This window comes from Corythoichthys intestinalis, chromosome 3, assembly GCF_030265065.1.
Source record: "Corythoichthys intestinalis isolate RoL2023-P3 chromosome 3, ASM3026506v1, whole genome shotgun sequence".
In the NCBI taxonomy this organism is placed as follows: Eukaryota; Metazoa; Chordata; class Actinopteri; order Syngnathiformes; family Syngnathidae; genus Corythoichthys; species Corythoichthys intestinalis.
In genome coordinates this window covers 14,037,473-14,059,116 of record NC_080397.1, presented here as the reverse complement: position 1 = coordinate 14,059,116, position 21,644 = coordinate 14,037,473, and the positions used below count along the sequence as shown (strand labels likewise).

Below are 21,644 nucleotides of genomic sequence, written 5' to 3'. Positions count from 1 at the left end.
TATTTTTGAGCATCGGACAGCATCAGATTTGGTGACAAGATTGCATCCGATCCAGTAGTAGCGTGTTTTCATTCCGATTAGGCTTTTCAGCTGCTGTAAATCAAACCACGAAGAAAATACGTCTGCTGAGTGAGACAACTGCTAGTAACACGGCATCGTGTAATATTCTTGAGCTTATTTTATTTTTTCAAAATTATTTTTACTTGTATAAAAATATAGGTATCGAATCAGCATCAGCATAACATACCTCGAAAATAATTGGATCGGGGGCATCGGGGCATCCCTCACATTGGTGCCTTGAGATAAAATCAGCCCCATGTACAAGTTGTTCAACATTTGAGGTTAGATTTGCGAGTGCCAGTTTGAGAAACGACTGCGCTATGATAGCAGTGAACTCAACAAAACTTACCTCATCATGAAGGCAACTAGGGAAACTCGGGTAAAATATGCCTAAAGCGCTTTTTTTTTTTTTTTTATTATAAATGCACACACATAATTTAGCCTTTAGTACGCTAGCTTAATGCTAATGCGTGACAAAAACTCCCATTCATTTCAATAGGAAAACATGATTTCAGTTAAGAGTGTGGTTAAAAATAATATATATATAATAATAATGAACACACAGGGTTTCCCCTGGGATTTTTTGAAAATGTGGTGGTGGGCTGCATCGGAGAAGGACAGCCTCATCATGTCGTGCCACGGCGATTTTTTTTTTTTCATGTTTTTTCCCCCAAGGAGAACCATAACAAAGATATATTTGAAATATTTCATTACCCAGGCTAATGTTGCAGCTCTAAGCAACGGTACATGTACGTAAAATGCGTAGCTGATTACAGCTACAGTACCCTACGTAATAATACAACTTTTTTTCCTCGTAGCAATAGTACGACTTATATCTCATAGTGACCCAGGGGTCGCCAACCCAAAATGTTGAAAGAGCCATATTTGACCAAAAAAACTGATACAGTATGTCTGGAGCCGCAAAAAAAATAAAAGCCTTGTAAAAGCCTTATAATGAAAGCACAATGAAAACACCGGCTATTAGCTATATTAGCCTACTATCAAAACGACTAAGGTGGCTACAAATACATAATTAGCCTTCATGATTAAATGTTTATTTTCCCTGCACTGGATCCTATAGAGAATGGCGCACCATGTGACTACTCTGTTGTAAAATGGCAATGATGTCATGTTCGTCCTCCTACAGAAACCATCCTAAAACAAAAAATATATTTCCCTCCCCCATCTTTTTCCATTTTCAAAAATCTTTGAAAAAGCTCCAAGGAGCCACTAGGGCAGCGCTAAACAGCCACACGCGGCTCTAGAGCCGCAGGTTACAGACCCCCGTCGTAGTCCTTCTTTTTCCTTTCATTTAGCCTTAATACGTACTACATTACTACAACAATAATAGATAGTCCTTCTGTCAACGGACCCATTGCAAGGAGTAGGGGGAAAATTCTAATGGCCATGTAAAGAGTTTTACTAGTTTCGGTGAGAAAGTGAATAATTTTTTGTTGTTGTTCGTGAACTAAATTTCCACACAAACGTTGAGGTACCATTAACTTAGCAAGGGGAGGAGTCAGAGTAATTTTATGAGTGTCCCAGAGCTCGCAAAACTTGAAAAAAAGCGCATTTATCAAAGTTTCGTCAGCCGTGATTGTGTATATCCGTCGCAACAGCCTCATAGCACAGATACAGTATAATAAGTACGCCTGCCCCTCGTTGTCAAATTTAGCACGGTGGCGCTCTGGCTCTATTTTGGGCCCCGCCTCTCAGCGCAATTCATTCAAACTTGGCCTTCCGTCCAAGACGGCCATCCACCGCTCACTTTCGCCGAAAAGTCCGATCCAAACTACTGTAATGCCCCGAATTCGGGGAAGGAGAGGAGTCGGTATTGGAATACCCACTTTATTGTGGTAACAATAATAGAGAAAAACAATAACTAGATAACAGCCCGCTGCCGCGACATGCGACCGCTATCTCTCGCTATCTCACCCGTTCCCCAATTCTTCCTACTCCCTTCCCCCTGCGTCACAGCTCCCCAGTCCGATCGTCCCTTAAGGGGGCCGCGATTAGTTACAGACATTACAATACACAATGAATAGGTTGCCGCTGAACTCTTCACACTCTGCTGCCGCCAGTTTAAAACGGCCTAAAAAAACAATTTTAAAAATAATAAAAAAAATTTAAAAAACATGTCATTTGCAAGGCGTGGCGGCTTATATTTCGGTGCGACATGGCGCCACAATCACTTGTATGTAAGGGCCCTGACGCATATCTCAAAGCACCACTGTACTCATCTAAGCTTCAGAACTAACTTTTCTGAATCTTTTAAACAGTGGCATCAGTTGTAGCAATCATTTTCTATCCTATTAATTAATGGACAAGTTTTTACTTTGTCTATATTTTTCTTAAAGACACTGTAAAGTGTTTTAATCCTAAAACAGATTATAATATACTATCTATAGGAATCGAGGCTAGGAATAGCTGTTATATAAAACCACAACAAAAGAAAAATCCAATTTGAGTCGAATGTGGAAGGCCACAACAAGACATTCAGCCATTTTACTTACTGACATTTGCATACATAATTGCTTGATGATTATTTGTTTGCCTCTAAATGTTGGGCCACCCACGGAGTTTACATTTTAACCTTTCTGTCATTTTCTGCAGCTCTGCAGCCATGTTTTATAATGTACATCCCTTTTAGATGCTGCTAGATAGTGCATTAGCTGGCAGAACGGAGGCGGAGAATCCGTTACAAAAGGTTGACTCTCAAAGGACCCGCTTTCTACCTGTGTGTGAATGATCAAAAAAAACAAAAAAAAAAGCCTGGTAATCCCACAAACACATCACTTTGCTTTGAACTTCAAAGAATGCACACAACAATTAATGTAAAACAAGTGTGGATAAATTCAAATGAAGAAAAATTTTACAAAAGAATATATGTCTCATTATGTTAATGCAATAACAAACTCTCTATAAATTAGTTGGGGTACTTAGGGCTGTGAATGTAAAGTTCATATATTTAGCCCATTGTTGCCATTGAGAGCGATAGACGTCCAATCCACTGGCAGTCAAAGAGTTAATGTTCCCAGTGATTAATAGGTGCTGCTTTATACTATTAAAATAGTACTAAACTAATTTATATTCGTGATTGTAAAACATCACTGTATTATTGAATGCTGTGATCCAATCAGTACATAATATTGATCACTAATTTTAAATTCAATATTCAGTGAGCCACATCTACACAGGTTAGGTATGTGAGCAACGCTCATGTATAACTTCAATTTCTACAATCAACATAAAATGTATTACCTCTCCTAGAGCTTCATAACGTTTCTGATTCCAGCGATGGAGATCCTCTCTTGCATTGAAGATAAAATGTTCTCCTGTTTTTGTGTGTCGAAGCTGACCGTCTATGAGAGGCAGAGAGAATAAAAATGATTTAGAAAAAAAAAAGTAGTAAAAATAGGAGTGCTAGTGGATACCTGTAACATTGTGCTTCTTACAGGAAGTTCCTAAGGTGGCACAAATGCTTGAATCATGAGAGCACTTGACTAAAAGTGTAATTTCAGTGTTAGATCGGAATGAAGCGAGTATAGTCATGCTCACTATTATTGATCTCTCTTCTTTGTTAAAATACATTGGACCTCCAATTAAAATATTTTGATTACTGTATTTTCCTCACTATAGAGCACACATAAAATCCTTCAATTTTCTCATAAGCCGACAGTGCACCTTAAAGTGCATGTGACATGAAAAAGCATGTTTATTTCATAATACACGAGGTATTTTATGCCCCTGAATGATATGGACCGCTTGGATGTGTGTGGAAGCGATCGCTATATTTATTTAGTTTTTTTTTAATCCCGCGCCATGAAAATGAGTGACTTCCGCCTTCGGTCTTGCATTGAGGAGGAGGGCGCTGTGACGTGTACGGTAGAAGACGTCCTCTTCACTATACAGTGTACTGTTGTGTATGAGGACCAAGGATTCAGCTGATTTTGCGGATTAATACGTTTATTTTTCGCATCACGCCAGCCAAACGGCTGCAGAAAAATCATTCTGTATGAGGGAGAGGCGTATGCGCCTTTTTGGAGTTTCAAAAGGTTCCCATTCACCGTGGATATTCACTGTGGGACCACTGGACTTACGAGGAAGTGAGTAAACATCTTGTTTTGTATTATGTCAAATATTAATACAGCGATTACAAAGTAAACACTACAAACTTCCTTTAATTAAAGACTACTTATGTTTGATCATTGATAGGCATGTAAAAAGCTCTCCTCAGGCTCATTAGCAGCACGTTAGCTGCACAACAACTGCAGCCACCCTCCTCCAGGGAACGAACTGTAAATTGCTCTCCGCCGGGCGGTTTGCCGATCCGCAAAGACAATCGACAACTTGGTCGTCATGTCAAATAATCCAGGCTAGTTAGGTGTGATTTTTTTGCTTCGAAGACTTTGAAACATCACTCGGTTCGGGTTAGCATGTCGGCTAGCTGTCACGCCTTGTGGTTTGTTTACATTCTCCGAAGCCGGGGAAGGGAAATGACATATGTCCGATTTAGGTGTCATAAAATATCGTTCGGGAGGTGTGACAGTAAAGGTGAAGTCGACAGTTTTGACCATTATGGAGTAATTTTGCCATGTCGTCCTGAATAAATGCATTTTTATTATTTCATATTCCATTCAGCACAAGACTGTTATTTGTCATGACCATGCCATTTATTTAGCAATTGGGGAAAATACTTGGATAAAAAGAATATCCTGTAAAAATATTTAAGTAAAGAGACAGAATCAATTACATTTTGCCGCTCTCTTCGTCGTGTTTTCCTCATTGTGAATAGTTCCCCCTCGACGGACTGACTGCTCCTTCTCAAGCCATTTATATAGCTATTGGGGAAAAATACTTGGATAAAAAGAATATCCTGTAAAAATATTGGAGTAGAGAGACTGAAACAATGACATTATGCGGCTCTCTTTGTCGCATTTTCCTCGTTCTGAATAATTCCCCCTCACTGGGCTGAATAGTAAAACCGATGAGCCCAGTCTACCGCTGACGTCATCCACCTGTTGGGGACGCTAAAGCCCTATAATGGTAGGCGTGGCTAACCGGCAGCTTAAAAGACTAATTTCTCGTCATCTGCGCTTTGCTAAATTGTTGTACTGTATACTGGACTGTCTCAGAAAATTAGAATACACAATATTCTAATTTTTTGAGACAGTCCTGTGTATATATACAGGACTGTCTCAGGAAATTAGAATACACAATATTCTAATTTCCTGACTGTCTCAGAAAATTAGAATACACAATATTCTAATTTTTTGAGACAGTCCAGTATACAGTACAACAATTTAGCAAAGCGCAGATGACGAGAAATTAGTCTTTTAAGCTGCCGGTTAGCCACAATATTCTAATTTCCTGACTGTCTCAGGAAATTAGAATATTATGTATTCTAATTTCCTGAGACAGTCCTGTATATATACACAGGACTGTCTCAAAAAATTAGAATATTGTGTATTCTAATTTTCTGAGACAGTCCAGTATAGTCGAATCGTCTCAAAATATTATTCTAATTCATATAATAATGCCATTTAAGACTTTTTTTCTCGTGTCGTATGCTCTTTAAAATCCGATGCTTCCTATACAGGGTAACCAGAAAAAAAACTTTTAAAAAATCCAATAAAATCCATACTGACGGAAGACAAAATATTTTATTCCTAGTAATTGAAAACATGCCATTTAAGAAACAATAATGGAAATCCGCTGTTGAGATTCCTCACTCAAATTCCATAATTGTTTCATAAATGGCATGTTTTAAGGTTTTAATTACTATGAATGAAATATTTTTCTTCCATCACTCTTGCTTTTACTAGATTGTTAAAACATTGTTTTGTTTTTTTTTAGTTAGCAAAAAAATAAAAAATAAAAGGCATTTTAAAATGATAATGGATAATATCGACATCAGTTTTTCAATATCGGTTTAGAGTCAATGTTGGCATGTTGCCTTCAAAGTGTAATATAGGCACTTTTTCCATAACTTCAGTTAAGGTTCACAGAATGTTTATTTGGAAAACATCGAACTTGTTACATTTATCATTATTAAAGCATCCAGGAATTACAATATAATTAGCCATAATATGTTGAATCCACGACCGCATATTTCGGTATCGGATTTTTGGAGTTGGACAATAACGGGATATCACTAATGCGTTAAAAAGTCATTATCGGACAACTTTAGTTTTTTTGGTTCACCCTGTATATGGATCACTATTGGTTAATCATGGCATGGCATTCCCTTTAGCGCAGCTCCATCCAGTAGGTGTATAGCGTAACCCCACCTATCACTACTGTTACTACTACTACTACTACTACTACTACAGCCCCTTATAATGCTGGGCGGCCGATATATAAAAAGTTTTAAATTAGGCCATTCATTGAAGGTGAGGCTTATACTCAGATGTGCCATACAGTGCAGAAAATAAAGAATTCATAAATTCCCTTTGTTTCTTAAGATATTGTACAGATTTAAAAAAAAAAAAAAAAAAAAGAGGGGTGCCAATAATAGTGAGCAGGACTGTAGCTATCTGAAATTAACCAGTTTATAAGTAAGTACAGTACTGTGTTCTTAATTACAACCAATTAAGCAGTTATTTTGGAGAAGAGTCCGAGCAGGCGACTATACTTCTATACCTTAACTGTCTACTTGCAAATTTTTCAAAACTGCTAGGTAGTGCATTAGCATGAAGAACGCTCCACCTCTACCCTTTAATTTGGGTGACTATAAACTCTTTCAGTGCCACTGATGATGATGTGGCTCTTTTCACATTCTTTTGCAAATTTTAAATTAGTTTATTACTAGTTTACCATATGTAGACATGGAATCCATTTGAATTGGGAGGGTGGCAGCGAATGAACATATTCAAATGGATTGGACGTCTATGGCTGTCAGGGGCAGCCAATGCCAGGCAATGAGAATTTTGGCGTGTTTCATGTCATTTTCAGTCACTTCTTTTATATTTTAGGGCATTTACGGGTCACTTCCTGTTGATTTTAAGTTACTGAAAAGGATGAAAGAATGTCCCAAAATGAACAGAAAGTGACTCAAAATCAACAGGAAGTAACCTGTAAATGGACGTCTAGGGTAGGTTCATACCGCAGGTCTTACCAGATTTTTTCGTGCTTATCCGACTCATGTGAGGCATTAATTTGACGGTCTGAACGGGACAGGTCGTATAAAAGTGGACCATTTCAAATCCGATCAAGGTCATTTTCGTATGTGGTTAAAATCCGATCCGGCCACATTTTTCCAGAATGTGGCTGCGGTCTCAACTGTCAAGTCTCCCAAATCGGAACTCATGCAGCAATTATGTCAGCAAAGACAGAGAGAGGCACGGAAAACGGCAGGGATGGAGCTGTGCATTAGCGTTAGCGCCTAGCTTGAACTGGGCTTTTAGATGAAGAGGTGGGCTTGACAACGGTCATAAAAAAAAAAAGGGGGTGGAGGGAAGGATAAACCTGAGAATGCTCAGTTTTCTTTCTGTGCGCAAAAAGAGCAATATTTTAATATTACTTACATGGCCAAGAGTCGGGGTAAACTGACCGTATGTGTGTGCGTCATGCACTCACAGTGCATGCATGCGTTCTATCAAACCATATAAACTTTGAATATAAGACCACAACGGGAATTATTTATGACGTAGAGCCAGCATGTATAGTTATTTGTTTTGATGCTTTTGCACATGCATGTCAGTTTGCTTAGCACGTGTCGGACTGCGAGTTAGTGTGCATGCCTAATACATGAACGGGCTCAATGGAAAAAGGCAGTCTGAACGGGCATGGGAAAAAAAAAAAAAAAAAAAAAAAAGCAGATTAAGAAAATTTGGAATTGTACATCAAGACCTGTGGTCTGAACCTAGCCCCTTGTCTAGCCAATTAGTAAGGAGTATGTGTCATGTTCAAACAACAATCCTTAGGTAGTCATTTGTAATATTACCCAAAATAAGGACAGAAGGCACTCAGTTTTTGTTTTTCTTGCAAGGAGAGCGAGAGGGACGAAATAGTGGAATTCTAGATTACACTACGCAGTCACCAAAAACACTCTAAACTAAACCCTCCCACAAACTTCCTTTTTATTTGGGGGTTGTCCCTATCAACAGATGGATGTCTCCCTAAAAGGAAAGGGGGAGCAAGCTACAGACACCCCTTTTATTTGTTTGACTATGTGTGTGTATGTAGGTAGAATTATATATATACATACAGTATATATATATATATATATACATACAGGGTGACCCCCAAAAAAGTTTACACTCAGTTGACTGCTTGTTTAAAAGCCACTGAAACATATCTAAATAGGTTGTCATGCTTAAGTGATTCATTAAGGTCACTCAATGCAGCTGCTAATCTCTCGTCTCTACAATTCCTGTGCTTCTTCTGAAAATGAAGAAAACTTTAGCTGTACCTGAATTGCTGCGTGCCGGTCTGACACCTACTGAGATTGCAGCAAATCTGAGAATATCCAGATGTGCAGTCTACAAAGTTAAAAAGAAGCTGAAAGATACTGGAACAGCCTCACGAAAACCTGGGTCTGGAAAACCCGATCTGTGCGGACCAAAAAGTTGATTGACAAGGTGATATGTGGCCACCCCAGAGTCCAGATCTCAATCCCCTGGATTATAGCATATGGGCAACTGTGGAGGACAGTGCCTGTAAGAAGCCACAAACTTCTGTGGCAGCCTTGGAGAGGTCCATTGTTAGATCTTGGGAAAAGATGACAGCATCCTACATAAAGAAGACCTGTCAAGCGTTCCGCAGGCGCCTGGAGGCTGTTGTGACACTTAAGGTAGGACACATTGAAAAATAAGAGTGTACTGTACATGTTCTTTACAATAATGTATAATTTGTGATTAAATTCTAATTCTAAGATGAATAAACATGGCATTTAAATTGTATTATGGCAGTGTAAACTTTTTTTTGGGTCACCCTGTATATATATATATATGTAGGCTAAAACATTTCATGAAGCAATGGCAAACAATAACAGAATGTAACACTAAAATACAGCACCCATATAATTTCTTAAATGTACCAGACAGTCTGGTTTCTTAATGTCTGCGTCTTGTCCTGGAAGTTGACCTGTAGAACCTAGACCGGTCTAAACCGGTTGGAATGACAAGGCAGTTTCATCATGAGTTAAACATGTTGTTAATATATTTATGGCAATCAATCATGAAACACTTTATTCTAGCAATCAATCATCAACACTAATATTTGATTGTAAGCATTCATTACCAAAAGCAAATATTTAATAAACTCTCAATAATTATCTTAACAGTATGTTTTCTCTAATATAAACAACAAAGAAAACAATCCCCGGCAGATTTCTCCTCATTCCACTTTCTTTCGGTAAATAATTGCCTTTGAATAGCTGTGAAATTTCGAGTTTTATACCTCAGCACCGAGGCCATCGATCCTCCCGCTGACACTGTAAGCAGTGCTAAATTTAATTTTGACCTTTATGATTGCAAAAGTTGTACAAGCCAAACCTCTAAAAAGTATGCATATGTAACCCAAATAGCCAGAGGGCATTCATACTTTATCACGGAAAACAAATATATAAGCCATTTCCCTTCAGCTGCTAAATTGCCACCATTTTCAATGTTATAAACATTACAGTGTAAATGCAAAGCAAGTCCCCTAGCACCGACTTTATAGGTTAGTTGTTAAACAATGCCTAATCCTAATCTTGGTTTGTCATCGCGTTGCATTAAAAACAGACTCGTGCCTGTGAGGAAGAGGGTTGAGAAGTAAGGATAAAGCACTAAAGTACCTTGAAGAAAATCAATTATGCATTCATGGAGGAGAGGATCTAAACACCACCGCCTAAGAGAAGCACAAGGAGCTATAATGAAATCCTACAATGGGAAACGTGTGTGTGCCTATGTGAGGGCATGTACAACTCAGCCGCCGCCCCCAACAGCATCCTCTCAGAGGAATACCGTTTCTCAAGTTTTCTCCTCTTTTTTGTCATAATTAGCATTCTGTTCTCAATTTGGCCGCTTAATTAGGTGTACATAACCTTGGATTTCGAGTAATAGAAAAACCGGAGGGCTCACGAAATGAAGCCATCATCTTTAGTGATTAAGACACCTGCAAACTATTGTACACCGCCTTGTCGGCATTGGCGTCATTACATGGTCAAATTAACATTTTTGTTCCACCTGTCTCCAGCCGAGGTAGTCCGGCTGTGACTGTGGAAATGCACCAGACATGTTGGAGACATTGCCTCGGGGGGGGTGAAGTTTCTTTAATAGAAATGCTCCCCTTTAAAAAAAAAAAATAGGCAAGTAATGGACAAGATATACAGCGGGGTAGGAATCCTCATATGTACATGTGCATAAAATGATGAGATTGGATAGGAGAAAATATGTCTGGGCGATTGGATGAATGTATTTGTGTTTTTTATTGTAAACAAATCATTTGTTCTTGAGTCACTTCCTATTCAGTAACCCAAACTTAACAGAAATTGACCTGTAACTGCCCCATAATCAAGAAGAAGTGACCTGTAAGTGCCCCAAAAGGGAAAGGAAGTGACTCAAAATCAACAGGAAATGACATGAAATGCCTTAAATCGACTCATTGCATGGCATTGGCTGCCACTAACGGCTAAATTGGGAGGGATGGCAAGGAATGAACATTCACTGTCACCCTCCTAGTTCGAATGGATTATACATCTACTAGTGAAAAACTCTTTCCAATTCACAGCAGAAAGATGAAAAGAACTTGCTTTCCTGTTTATTAGCTGTATTGTAGTATATCATAGAATGAGATCATGACCCAATTACCGATAATTGTTGTATCTCGAAATCATGAATATTGTGAGTCTTGTATCACAAACTGTATCGTATCATGACTCGTGAGGGACCCAGAGGTTCCAATCCCAACAAGCAACCAGTTATTGAATAGATTATTCCATGAGAAAGAATTTGTTTCTGTGTGAAGTTATTACAGTACTTTCTATATGGGTGCTGACAGCACAATTAGGCTCGAGCGTATGACGTGGCACTCACGAGGTTTCCGCCGCTATCGCCATTTTGGAAGCGGGAAACATAAACAGTGAGGCATTTCAACACAGTTATTGTGCGGTAAAGAATTGCAACAACTGATCGAATAGAAAGGAGAATGTACAGCTCGACGGAACAACACTGAGTTTGTTCTGGATCCCTACATGGAGAAAAGGCGAGGGAAAGGTCATATCTGAACTTACCAAACGTCGAAGAATGAGAGAGGGGCCACGACGTTCACGTGCGCAGTCATGCACAGCGCCATCTCTGTTTTATCCAAATTATTTTATTTAACATCCATACATCATTTCAGTGTAAATATATGAACATATATATATATATTTTTTAAAAGTTAGCGAGAGAGAGGTCTAGCCCAACCAGACCGTAAATATTTACACATAAGTCGCTCCAGAGTATAAGACGCACCCTCTGCCAAACTATGAAAAAAACTGCGACTTATAGTCCGAAAAATACAGTATATATATATATATATATATAAAAGGGCTGTCAAACGATTAAAATTTTTAATCGAGTTAATTACAGCTTAAAAATTAATTAATCGTAATTAATCGCAATTAATCGCAATTCAAACCATCTATAAAATATGCCATATTTTTCTGTAAATTATATATATATTCTGTAAAATAATTTGTTGGAATGGAAAGATAAGACAGAAGATGGATATATACGTTAAACATACGGTACATAAGGACTGTAGTGGGCATTTCACTCTACTGTCATTTAAATATGTCTATGCTGTCCTCACTCCGAAGCGTCTACTTTTTCCAAAGCTAGACAGCTAGTGAACGATGCCTTAATAATCAGACTTCTTCCTTTTTCATCTGATTTATTAATAAAATGGCCTCAAACCACTGTCCTCTTTAGACCGTAGTGAAACTTCCAAAAAAAAGTACACAAGCATTGCATTAGCAACAACGTTAGCTTAGCACGCTATACAGGTTCACTAAACATAAACAAAAAGCATCTCATACAAAAAATATAACATTTCGCTTACTAACATAATATGTACATTCTTTACAACAACCATACTTACGGACAAATCTTGTCCAAGGATCATATAAGCACAACATTACAACGTAGGCGTCAGCCCGAGACGTCGTGCAGCCATATTGAACTGGCAAGAAAGCAATAAACCATGTCGCAAAGCGACCACAAGAGTTCGCTGTTAGACAGCACAAAAAACCTTGCTGTAACACTTACCAAAAGGCAGAATACTGTCTGAGCGGGACATGTGCGTTAATTGCGTCAAATATTTTAACGTGATTAATTAAAAAAATTAATTACCGCGCGTTAACGCGATAATTTTGACAGCCCTAATATATATATATATATATATATATATATATATATATATATATATATATATTTAGGAGTAAATAATAATAATCATTCTCTTTTATATATATTTTTAGGAGTAAATCAAATGATAAATCAATAAAATTAAATTGATAAAAAGAGCAATACACTGTAGTTATGGCCACTCCAACACTCCAACGTTGATTTTGTTGTTGTTGTTTTTTAAATGTTATATAATTTAACTCATTGTCTGCCAATGACAACGATAGATGTCCAATCCATTCAAATTGGGAGGACTTGTTTTGATGGTCATCTTTCTTTACCATCATTGATGGCACTAGATGTCTAATACATTTAAAATGTGAGGACTCGCATTGGGTGCTCATCTTTAATAGCGTACCGCACAAATGCTATTTTTAGACCACAAGGCTGCGAGACGTCACCACCGTAAAACGGAAGGGGTCAACATAGAAGCGCCCTCGCATACAACTCATGTTAGTACTGCTTGTTTTCTGCTGGTAATCTTTTAAAAAAAAAAAAAAAAAAGACCATGCCAAGTAAACACTGCTGCTATGGAACTTGTAGAAACGACTCTAGACATTACGACATATGAAGGCTGTTTTCTTCATACGTTTCCCGAAGCCAAAAACTCGGGAGGAAAAAATGTGAAGACCGAATCAACTTGCGCGGACTTTAACACCAGCTCGGTGAATCCATTCACATTTCATATGCAGTAAACATTTTGTTGGGTTGTCATGGTCTTTCAGAGGACAAAGAGGTAAGTCATTTTCCTTAATTTTTTTTTGCGTAACGTTGTGCCGTACTGCTTCTGTCTGACAATGAATGACCTGAAAAGAATTACAATGGTATCTGACTGCCACTGTTACAGTTTCTGTATATATATAAAAAACAACTTTAGTAAGGGTGAAGTGCAAATAAATTATAGAATTAAGATTTGTTATCAATGAAAAAATTATAAGTGTTCATTGGCTGTCACTGAGTGGCATTTGCGATCGCTACACAAAGCTAACTAAATTACCCCAAAGAACAGTAAGAGACGTAGGACAACCAGAGGATGTATAAGAGAAACTAAATTCTATTGAATATGTCATTATTATCATTTTAAAAATTTAAGTGACTGGTAAAAATAGATTATGACCGGATTTTTATGACCCTGTCAGTCAAAATGACAGACAACGAAAAAGTCTCGCGCAACGTTTGGTTCTTCCACATCTTTACCAGTGTAAGGGCATCATTTTCGGACAGAATTGGTAGGTTTAGCTCAGTAACATCTCGTTTGTACACTATTTACATGCATCTAGCATGAGGGACAAATGCAAGCTTGACCCCCCCCACCCCCCCAGCAACAGTTGCTAACGTCATGAATATTAATGAGCAAACGTGACGTGTTACGTGCGGTATGCTAGTACCATCACTGATGGAACGAGTCATCCAATCCATTTTGACTGGGAGAGGCAAATAATCATTGGAATGTTCATTGGCCCCTCCTATTCAAAATGGATTGGACATCTAATACCATCAATGGCAGACATTTTTTTCAATTAGTGCCCTAAAAAAAGATTTAAACTTTTATTTAGCTTTCTTTTGTTTTTATTGTCTCGTTAAAAAAGTAGGGGAGGCAGATCGGAAAAAAATCATAAATCAAACTTTTTTTTAGCTCATCAATCGCCCAGCCGTATCAGAAAAAAAGATAAGAAAGTAAAGGTCAGTGAAGTCAGAAAGATGAAGAAAAAGTGTTCATATCTTCACGGGACACCAAGCTGGGAACTGAGGAAGGGGAACGGCGCTGCCAGACGGCGACATTACGACGTAAAAGGGTGTGGCGGATGGCTATGTTTCCCTCCATCTATGTTTTTAGGCCTACTGAGATTATGCAAATGAACTGGCAGGCGGAGGGCAAGGCTGAGTAGGTTTCTGACGGGCCGTAGAGTACATAACATGTCCCACACTCAGCCAGCCAGACAGCCAACAGAGATACTGACAGAGAACAGAGGGTGGGAGACGCTGGAGGGGAATGCTAAGAGACCCAAAACAGCCCATTGCGCATCTACATTTTCAACTCCCACCTGCTTTCATCAAAGCTAGCCAGGTGAATTCTAAAGAGACTTTCAGATCATCTGGAAGTACATACACACATGCTAACACATGCAAAATAAATCTTATCTGGGGCATTTAGAATAATAATTCATGTGCAATAGCATGAATGACATCACACTTGCTGATGACATCCTCAACACTTTTCTTGGCACTTTAAATGGGTACTTACTACTTACGTTCATTGAAGGCATATTCAAACTCTTCCAGGGTTTGAGGAAAAGTAAAAGGGGGTTCATCTTTCTTCATGAGTTCATCTAAATCTATTCTTGATAGCAGGTCTGGAGGAAAAAAAAGAAATTATCTCAGTTCCATCCAAACTTGAAGAAAGTTCTATAAATCTATATATTTTTCCGTTTGTTGCAGTTTTCGTTTATGGCAGTAGATCAATGAGTGATGTACAGGTGGACTGTCAACAAATTTTTAATGCTATGATGTCTTGCAAACACCTCCCATGCAGAACAATGCGTACACAATTAATCAGCAAGTGATATTTATTTTTTTAATGTTATTAACCATATCATTATTTTATCCAGAATTTCCAACTCCAAGCTCTATAAAATTGAAGGCTTATTAGATGTAATGCATATTAGATAATGTGTATTTGTGAAATGGGCTAGGGTGTTGCCTAAGGAGATCAACACTCCATATCAAGGTGTGCATAATAATTAGGCAGATTCATCGCTGGATAAATGAGCTAAAACTAACTGACTTTGAAAACTGTGGATGTGAAAAGTATTTCAGAGGGATGCGGCACTCTTAAAGTTTCTAAGATATTGGGGCATGATCAAAAAAAAAACATTAAACATTTATTTAGTGCACAGGTTTTGTTAGTCCACAGGTTACAGGTATTAGGCCAACTTGCCTAACAATTGTGCATGCAGAGCATTGTTGTTTTCATCAACAATGACAATACTGAAGTTTTTCATGACGATGAGGACGTCAGATTTTGTTTGGCTGAACAAAAATGCAACATATTTTCATATGTTCACAATGCGTGACATTTTCTTATTGTACGTTGTAGTCCGTCAGCCTGTGTTGTAGCAGTGTTTGGGTCGGATCACTCATGTGAGATGTGCTATGCCCCCCTCCCCATCCTCACTGATGTTAGTATGTGCTTCAAGCTAGGCTGCGCTGCGCTCCAAGTTCGCTTGTTTTGACACACATAGTAAGATTTGTTTTCTTATCTTGGCAAGGGAGAATATGCAATGTTGCTTTAGCCTTTGAACGTATGTGCTGAGTGATCATCACACACTAAATGTAACTCATCATGTTAGCACAATATTCACGATCGCGTCAGCATTAGCATTTAGCATAGCGAGCAGTTCGTGGTGTCCAGGCGGGTTTAATTAATTAAAAAATAATGTACTGTTTTCCAGCTGAGTGTGTATTATTATCACAAAGTTGGCATTGTAGACACTACAATTTGCGCTTGTCTGTCAATGTACATTTGAAATTGTTGGAAATCTTTATTTATTCATTTATGGACTAAAACTTCTGAATTTTACAGATGAAAACATTAGAGTAATCGTCAACTAATACCGGATGAAGACTGGCACATTTTGAAATGACTAATGGCTAATAAGTATTTTCATCCAAAGGACTAAGTGTTGCTATAAGTGCTGCCAAAAACAACACTAATGCAAAGAATATATTTTATCAAATATGCAGATATTAAATATGCCTAACCCTAAACCCAACAATGACAATGCTGAGGTTAAAATAATATTAGAACAATGACATCGCAGCAATGACTTATCAGCATCAGCGAGGCCCTTGGGGTAAGCAAGGTGTTTTCAGTTGCATCCAACAATATCAAAACCCTCATCTGGGTCTTTTTTTTTTTTTTTTGATCAGGTGCCATTTGTAACCAGTGTTGGGAGTAACGCCGTTATAAATAAAGCCGTTACGTAACGGCGTTATTTTCTCAGTAACGGGGTAATCTAACTAATTACTTTTTCCGCCGTTACCGTTACTGACAGTCAAAAGCAGTGCGTTACTTACTCTGAATAAATTGAAGAAACTACCAGCCGTGTCAAGTCAACTCTCTGCTCTGGTGATTTGTCATTCAAGACCTGGGGTGCGTTCAGGTTCGAGAATAGCGCACGTTCTTCTGACTGCAAGCTGTTTGTCCCTGCTCATTCAATTAGACAATGCTTTCCAAAGTTTGGTAACGTTTCTGTGTTTGCTACACCTGATGCTAGCCTCGTTCCCATCTCCCACTGTCAGCCAGCAATAATTCTGCTTCCATCCTGAGGACGGCAGACGCTTTGAAGGCGATGTGAATTGTCGGGAAACGAGCCTACCTGAATGCGGCCCCTCAAGAGATGTGATGGAAGTGACTGTGATTGGCTGAGGGTTAGAGTCATTTGTTGTGGTAAGCCAATCAGAGCCGGTGATTTCACAAGCAAACCGGAACAGCGCGTGCGGCAAACACACACACGCAAAACAGATGCACAGGGTCGGGATGGCAGAGCAAAAATTGTCCTTTAAGAGGTGGAGATATGGACACTATTTCAAGTTTGTCGAAATTAAAGGAAAGAACCTGCATGTAATGTGTAATTTATGTCCCGGGGCAAAGCTTTTGTCGACATCTGTGGTAAGCAATTCAAATCTGCTGAAGCACCTAACAAGTTAACTACCTGTCTGTTCTTCTCTATTCCACTGATTTGAATACTGCTCAGAAAATTTCAAATTCTTTGACATACAACAAGTTCTTTTTAAAGTAACGGAAATAGTTACTTTCCCTGGTAACTAGTTACTTTTACTATAGAGTAATTCAGTTACTAACTCAGTTACTTTTTGGAAGAAGTAGTGAGTAATATAACTAATTACTTTTTTAAAGTAACGTGCCCAACACTGTTTGTAACAGAGTGGATACTAACAGAAAGGGCATTTTGTGCTAAAGTTAGTCCTCAGCCCAGCTTTGCTAGCATAATAGCTAACATTAACTTTGTATACTTGATGATAAATCTATAACTTTAGAAATGAACCTTTTCAAATGATTCAATTCAATTTTTTTTTATCTATACCTTTAACAGAATGGACATGTTATGCTCAACCACATGGACCGTACTTCATAAAACTGCAAAATCTGATTTTCAAAGCAGGTAAAAAATAAAATTGCTTACCACAAAAGAATTTCCCGCAACTGGTGTGACGTTATCGCAGAAGAGTGATATCATTAATAAATGGGGAACTTTTTTAAAGGGACACTAACACAACTTAACAGAGTGGACAGTGACACTGCAGACGAACAGAAAACTTTTTTTTTTAAATACATAATATATTAGAATTTAAAAACAACACAATTAAAGACAGTTTATCCAGGGCAACAAAAATGAATACAATGTTATATACTAGTAGTTTTATATATTTTTTACATAGTTATAAGTGTATTTTATGGACTGAATTTTTAATGAAACACAGAGCAAAATTCCATAACAACCTTTTACCAGTAAATAAAATTAAATAAATAAATAAATACCTGTACCCTTGAATTTGTAATAGATGGCAATTGATAATACACAAACTAATAGGTTGAATGAGTATTTGTCCAACTTTAGTGAAAATACAGCTTTATTTTATACTGGGGACACAAATGGCACCCTATAAAAAATAACCCACCTTCATTTAAAATCGAAATGTAATTTAATTACAATAAAAGTGCTTTTTTTTTTTTTTTTTTTTAAAGCTTCAGGTACCGTTAAACGTCAATTAAATGTGAAGGATGTTCCAAATTATTAGCCACCCAAACGAGTGTGCATTATTTCTGAGAAATGCTGATCAGCACTAGAGATGCAGCATCTTCTGTTCGTGTATGCCAACATAATTACCTTTGAGTGCTGTAGTTTTCTCTCCGTCCTCGTGAGCGGCCACTTGGGCCATGGCTATCATCAAGATACACACAGCTGGTTTAGCAGCACAAAGCTGAGAGCTAAGCATCAGGTCCCACCGAATCGGAGAAATGTCTCCTGTAACATATGAGATCAAAATAAGGGGCATTTCCACAATTGCATACTTTAACGGTATGAAAGTGAAGCAATCGTGACAGTGCTGATTAATATTAACAACCCTCTCATATAAAAATAATAATGCCAACAGTCAGTTTACAACAACTATTTGTCAGTGGCTCGTGCTAACTTCATTTTGCATATGTGTTATTGCTTCTGCATCAAGTTATTATGTTATTCGAAAACCTGTTGTTTTCTAACTCAAAAGAGTGCATACATATGCAAGCCACTGAGAGACAGAGAGGCGAGTAACGAGCAAGTCGTGCTTTTTGCTTCACGTGCTTTTATAAGCAAACCAGGACACGGTAGTTGGACAGAACACGACGAACAGACTGTTCATGTTTGACTCACAAGCGTTGAGAACATGCGACGGGACACAAGCTGCAGCTTCCTGGACAACGTCTACAAAACAGGAAGTACTCTCAAGCAGATGCGCGGGGACGGAGCCAAGCTTCCGGGTTACCGAGGCAACAGAGTGGAAGCCTTTTTTTCTTAAAGGTACAGCAACACAGCTGCTGCTCCGGCTGCTTTCTAATGGAAATGTTTTCACTCCTCTAAATCCGTCTCACAACCTTTATTGAATCAAGGAGAGGAAGATAGGCGGAGTTTGACTTTTGGGGCAAGGTGGGGACAACATGTTGATGACCCCGAAACCCATTGTCAGCAATAAAATTAACTTACAAGAATATAATAATAAGTTGAAAATGAGCGTTTTATGTTTCCCGTCATTTTTTAGGGGAATTTTAAACCAGGCTGCTTAGGACAGCTCTAATTTTCGCTAAGATCGTCATCCATTGAATATGGTATACCTGCCGGTGGGGCTCTGTTGTACATTTAGTGTCTTTTAGTGGGGCAAATTGAAACTCCGCTCATCATTTTCACGGTTGTCTCTAGCGTTTAATGGTCCACAATTTCAATCATCGGTTCTTGCTCAGTAGATGTTGTCACTTTTGAAAGCTTAGGTTTGAAAAAAAATGACGTCTATCCAGCTTGCCTATTCGGTCCTCTAGTGGTTTTGGCTAAGCAAAGCAAATGACCGTCTAAGGCAGGGGTGGGCAAACTATTCCACAAAGGGCCGCAGTGGGTGCGGGTTTTTGTTCATACCCATCATGAGGACAGCCTTTCACCAATCCGGTTTCTTACAAGTGCAATCAGTAGATTGCAGTCAGGTGCTTCTTGTTTCCATTGATACCTCAATGGCTAAACTGTCTGTGCTGAATAAGTTGGAACAAAGACCTGGACCCACTGCGGCCATCGAGGACCGGTTTGCCCACCCCCAGTCTAAGGTGCTAGTAACATGATCTGTTCAGAAAATAATTTTGAACCATTATAAAAATATCTTTTTTTGTTCATTTCATTCATTTTTGTGGTTTATTTTATTGCTTTACAGCTTTTATAGACAATATTTTACCGGAAAATTATTAATTTTAAAATCATATACTATATAGGAAAGTCAATTACATGCAATGACCTCCGCCTCCCCCCTGAAAATCCGCTTATGCTGCAGGGGTGTCCAAGCGATTTCACATAGAGGCCGCAGTGGGTCATGGTCTTTGTTCCAACGGATCCAGTACAGAGTACAGACAGTTCAACCAATGAGGTTTCTGCTAAAACAAGCAGCACTTGACTGCAATCAATGGCGCACAGCAAGCAACACGTCACTTTTGCTCATTAATATTCATGACGTTAGCAATTGTGGCTAGGCGGGTCAATCTCCCGATTGTCCCCCATAGTAAATGAACAGAAATAGTGTACAAACGAGATGTTTACTGAGCTAAACCTACCAATTCTGTCTGAAAATGATGTCCCTGGTGCCCAATTCACTGGTAAAGATGTGGAAGAACATACAAATGTTCAGTTGAAGAGATGGCTTGAGTATCGAAGGCTGAAAAAGACAGGAAAAAGAGCCAAGCCGACCTAAGCTTAGCTTTAGCTTTTTTATCGACACCTTTTTCAAACGCCGCTGACAATGACATTCTCCTGTTTCAACAATCTATCCTTTACCACCATATGCCCTGTCTTTCTTATATATTATATCCTCTGGTTGTCTTACGTCTCTGACCGTTCTTGGAGACAATTTACATTGCAATTTTTGTGTAGCTATCGCAAATGCTACTCAGTGACAGCTAACGAACAATTTTAATTTTTTCATTAATAACAAATCTTAATTCTATAATTTATTTACACTTCTCCCTTAGTAAAGTTGTTTTTCTGAACAACAGAAAAGGTAACAGTGGCACTCAGATACCATTTTAATTTTTTTTCAGGTCATTAACTGTCAGACAGAAGCAGCACGGAAAAACATCAAGCTAAAAAATATGTAAAAATACCAAAATGGCTTACTTCTTCGTCCTCTGTAGGACCATGGCCCAGAACAAAATGTTTACTGCATATGAAATGTGAATGGCTTCACCTTGCTGGCGTTAAACTAATCTTTTGGACGTCCGCGCAAGTTGATCCATTCTTCACAATTTTTCCTCCGAGTTTTTGGTTTCGGGAAACGTATGAAGAAAACATCCGTCATATGTTATAATGTCTAGAATCGTTTCTACAAGTTCCATAGCAGCAGTGTTTGATCAGCATGTTTTTTTTTTTTTTTGTTTTTTGTTTTTTTAAGATAAGATTACCGGCATTTCTTTTGGAGCCACAGCCATCTTCAGTGGACACCAGTATTACCTCCAAGTGACCCAGCTGGGAGCTGTCCGAGTGTGATCCCTCCAACATAACGTACAACGTGACCAGCGTGGACAAAGGTCTGACTAGGGGGCGTCGCACCCTCAACATCACCGCCTTTAAAGGGCGGGTCGAAAAAGGCCTTGACGATGCAGAAAACAAAGACAACTCGGCGCAACAAGATTTGTTCCGTGTGAAAGCAAAGAAGCTCGTTGCTTTTATGAAGCAAAACAAAACAAAACAAAAAAAACAAATGCACGTCCTGCGATGGGACTACTGCGCATGCACACATTGCGATGGCGATGTTCAAACGATATATTGTGCAGGCCTATCTTGAAGTAATATGTTCTCAGACATCTGTCTCAATCTGGGTACTGCGTATGCAATATTTGCACAGTAACATTATAGCATTTTTGCACCGTTACATCAATATCTATGCACAAACTGTCAT

General features: G+C 38.5%; 1 protein-coding gene across 7 annotated transcripts in view; it reads right to left on the bottom strand.

The window, feature by feature from the left end:
• arb2a (ARB2 cotranscriptional regulator A) overlaps nt 1–20,404 on the bottom strand; it is a 343,893-nt gene extending 323,489 nt beyond the window's left edge. For 4 of the 7 annotated variants that reach the window (XM_057832294.1, XM_057832299.1, XM_057832301.1 and 1 more), the window contains exons 1-4: nt 18,872–18,950; nt 18,344–18,481; nt 14,687–14,788; nt 3,322–3,422 (exon numbers count right to left, since the gene is read on the bottom strand). In XM_057832294.1, the coding sequence (XP_057688277.1) occupies nt 3,322–3,422; nt 14,687–14,788; nt 18,344–18,452 (312 nt within the window). In that variant the 5' untranslated portion in view covers nt 18,453–18,481; nt 18,872–18,950. The other 3 variants (XM_057832297.1, XM_057832300.1, XM_057832296.1) reach the window with 3 other exon arrangements.
• Nucleotides 20,405–21,644: the final 1,240 nt, after the last annotated feature.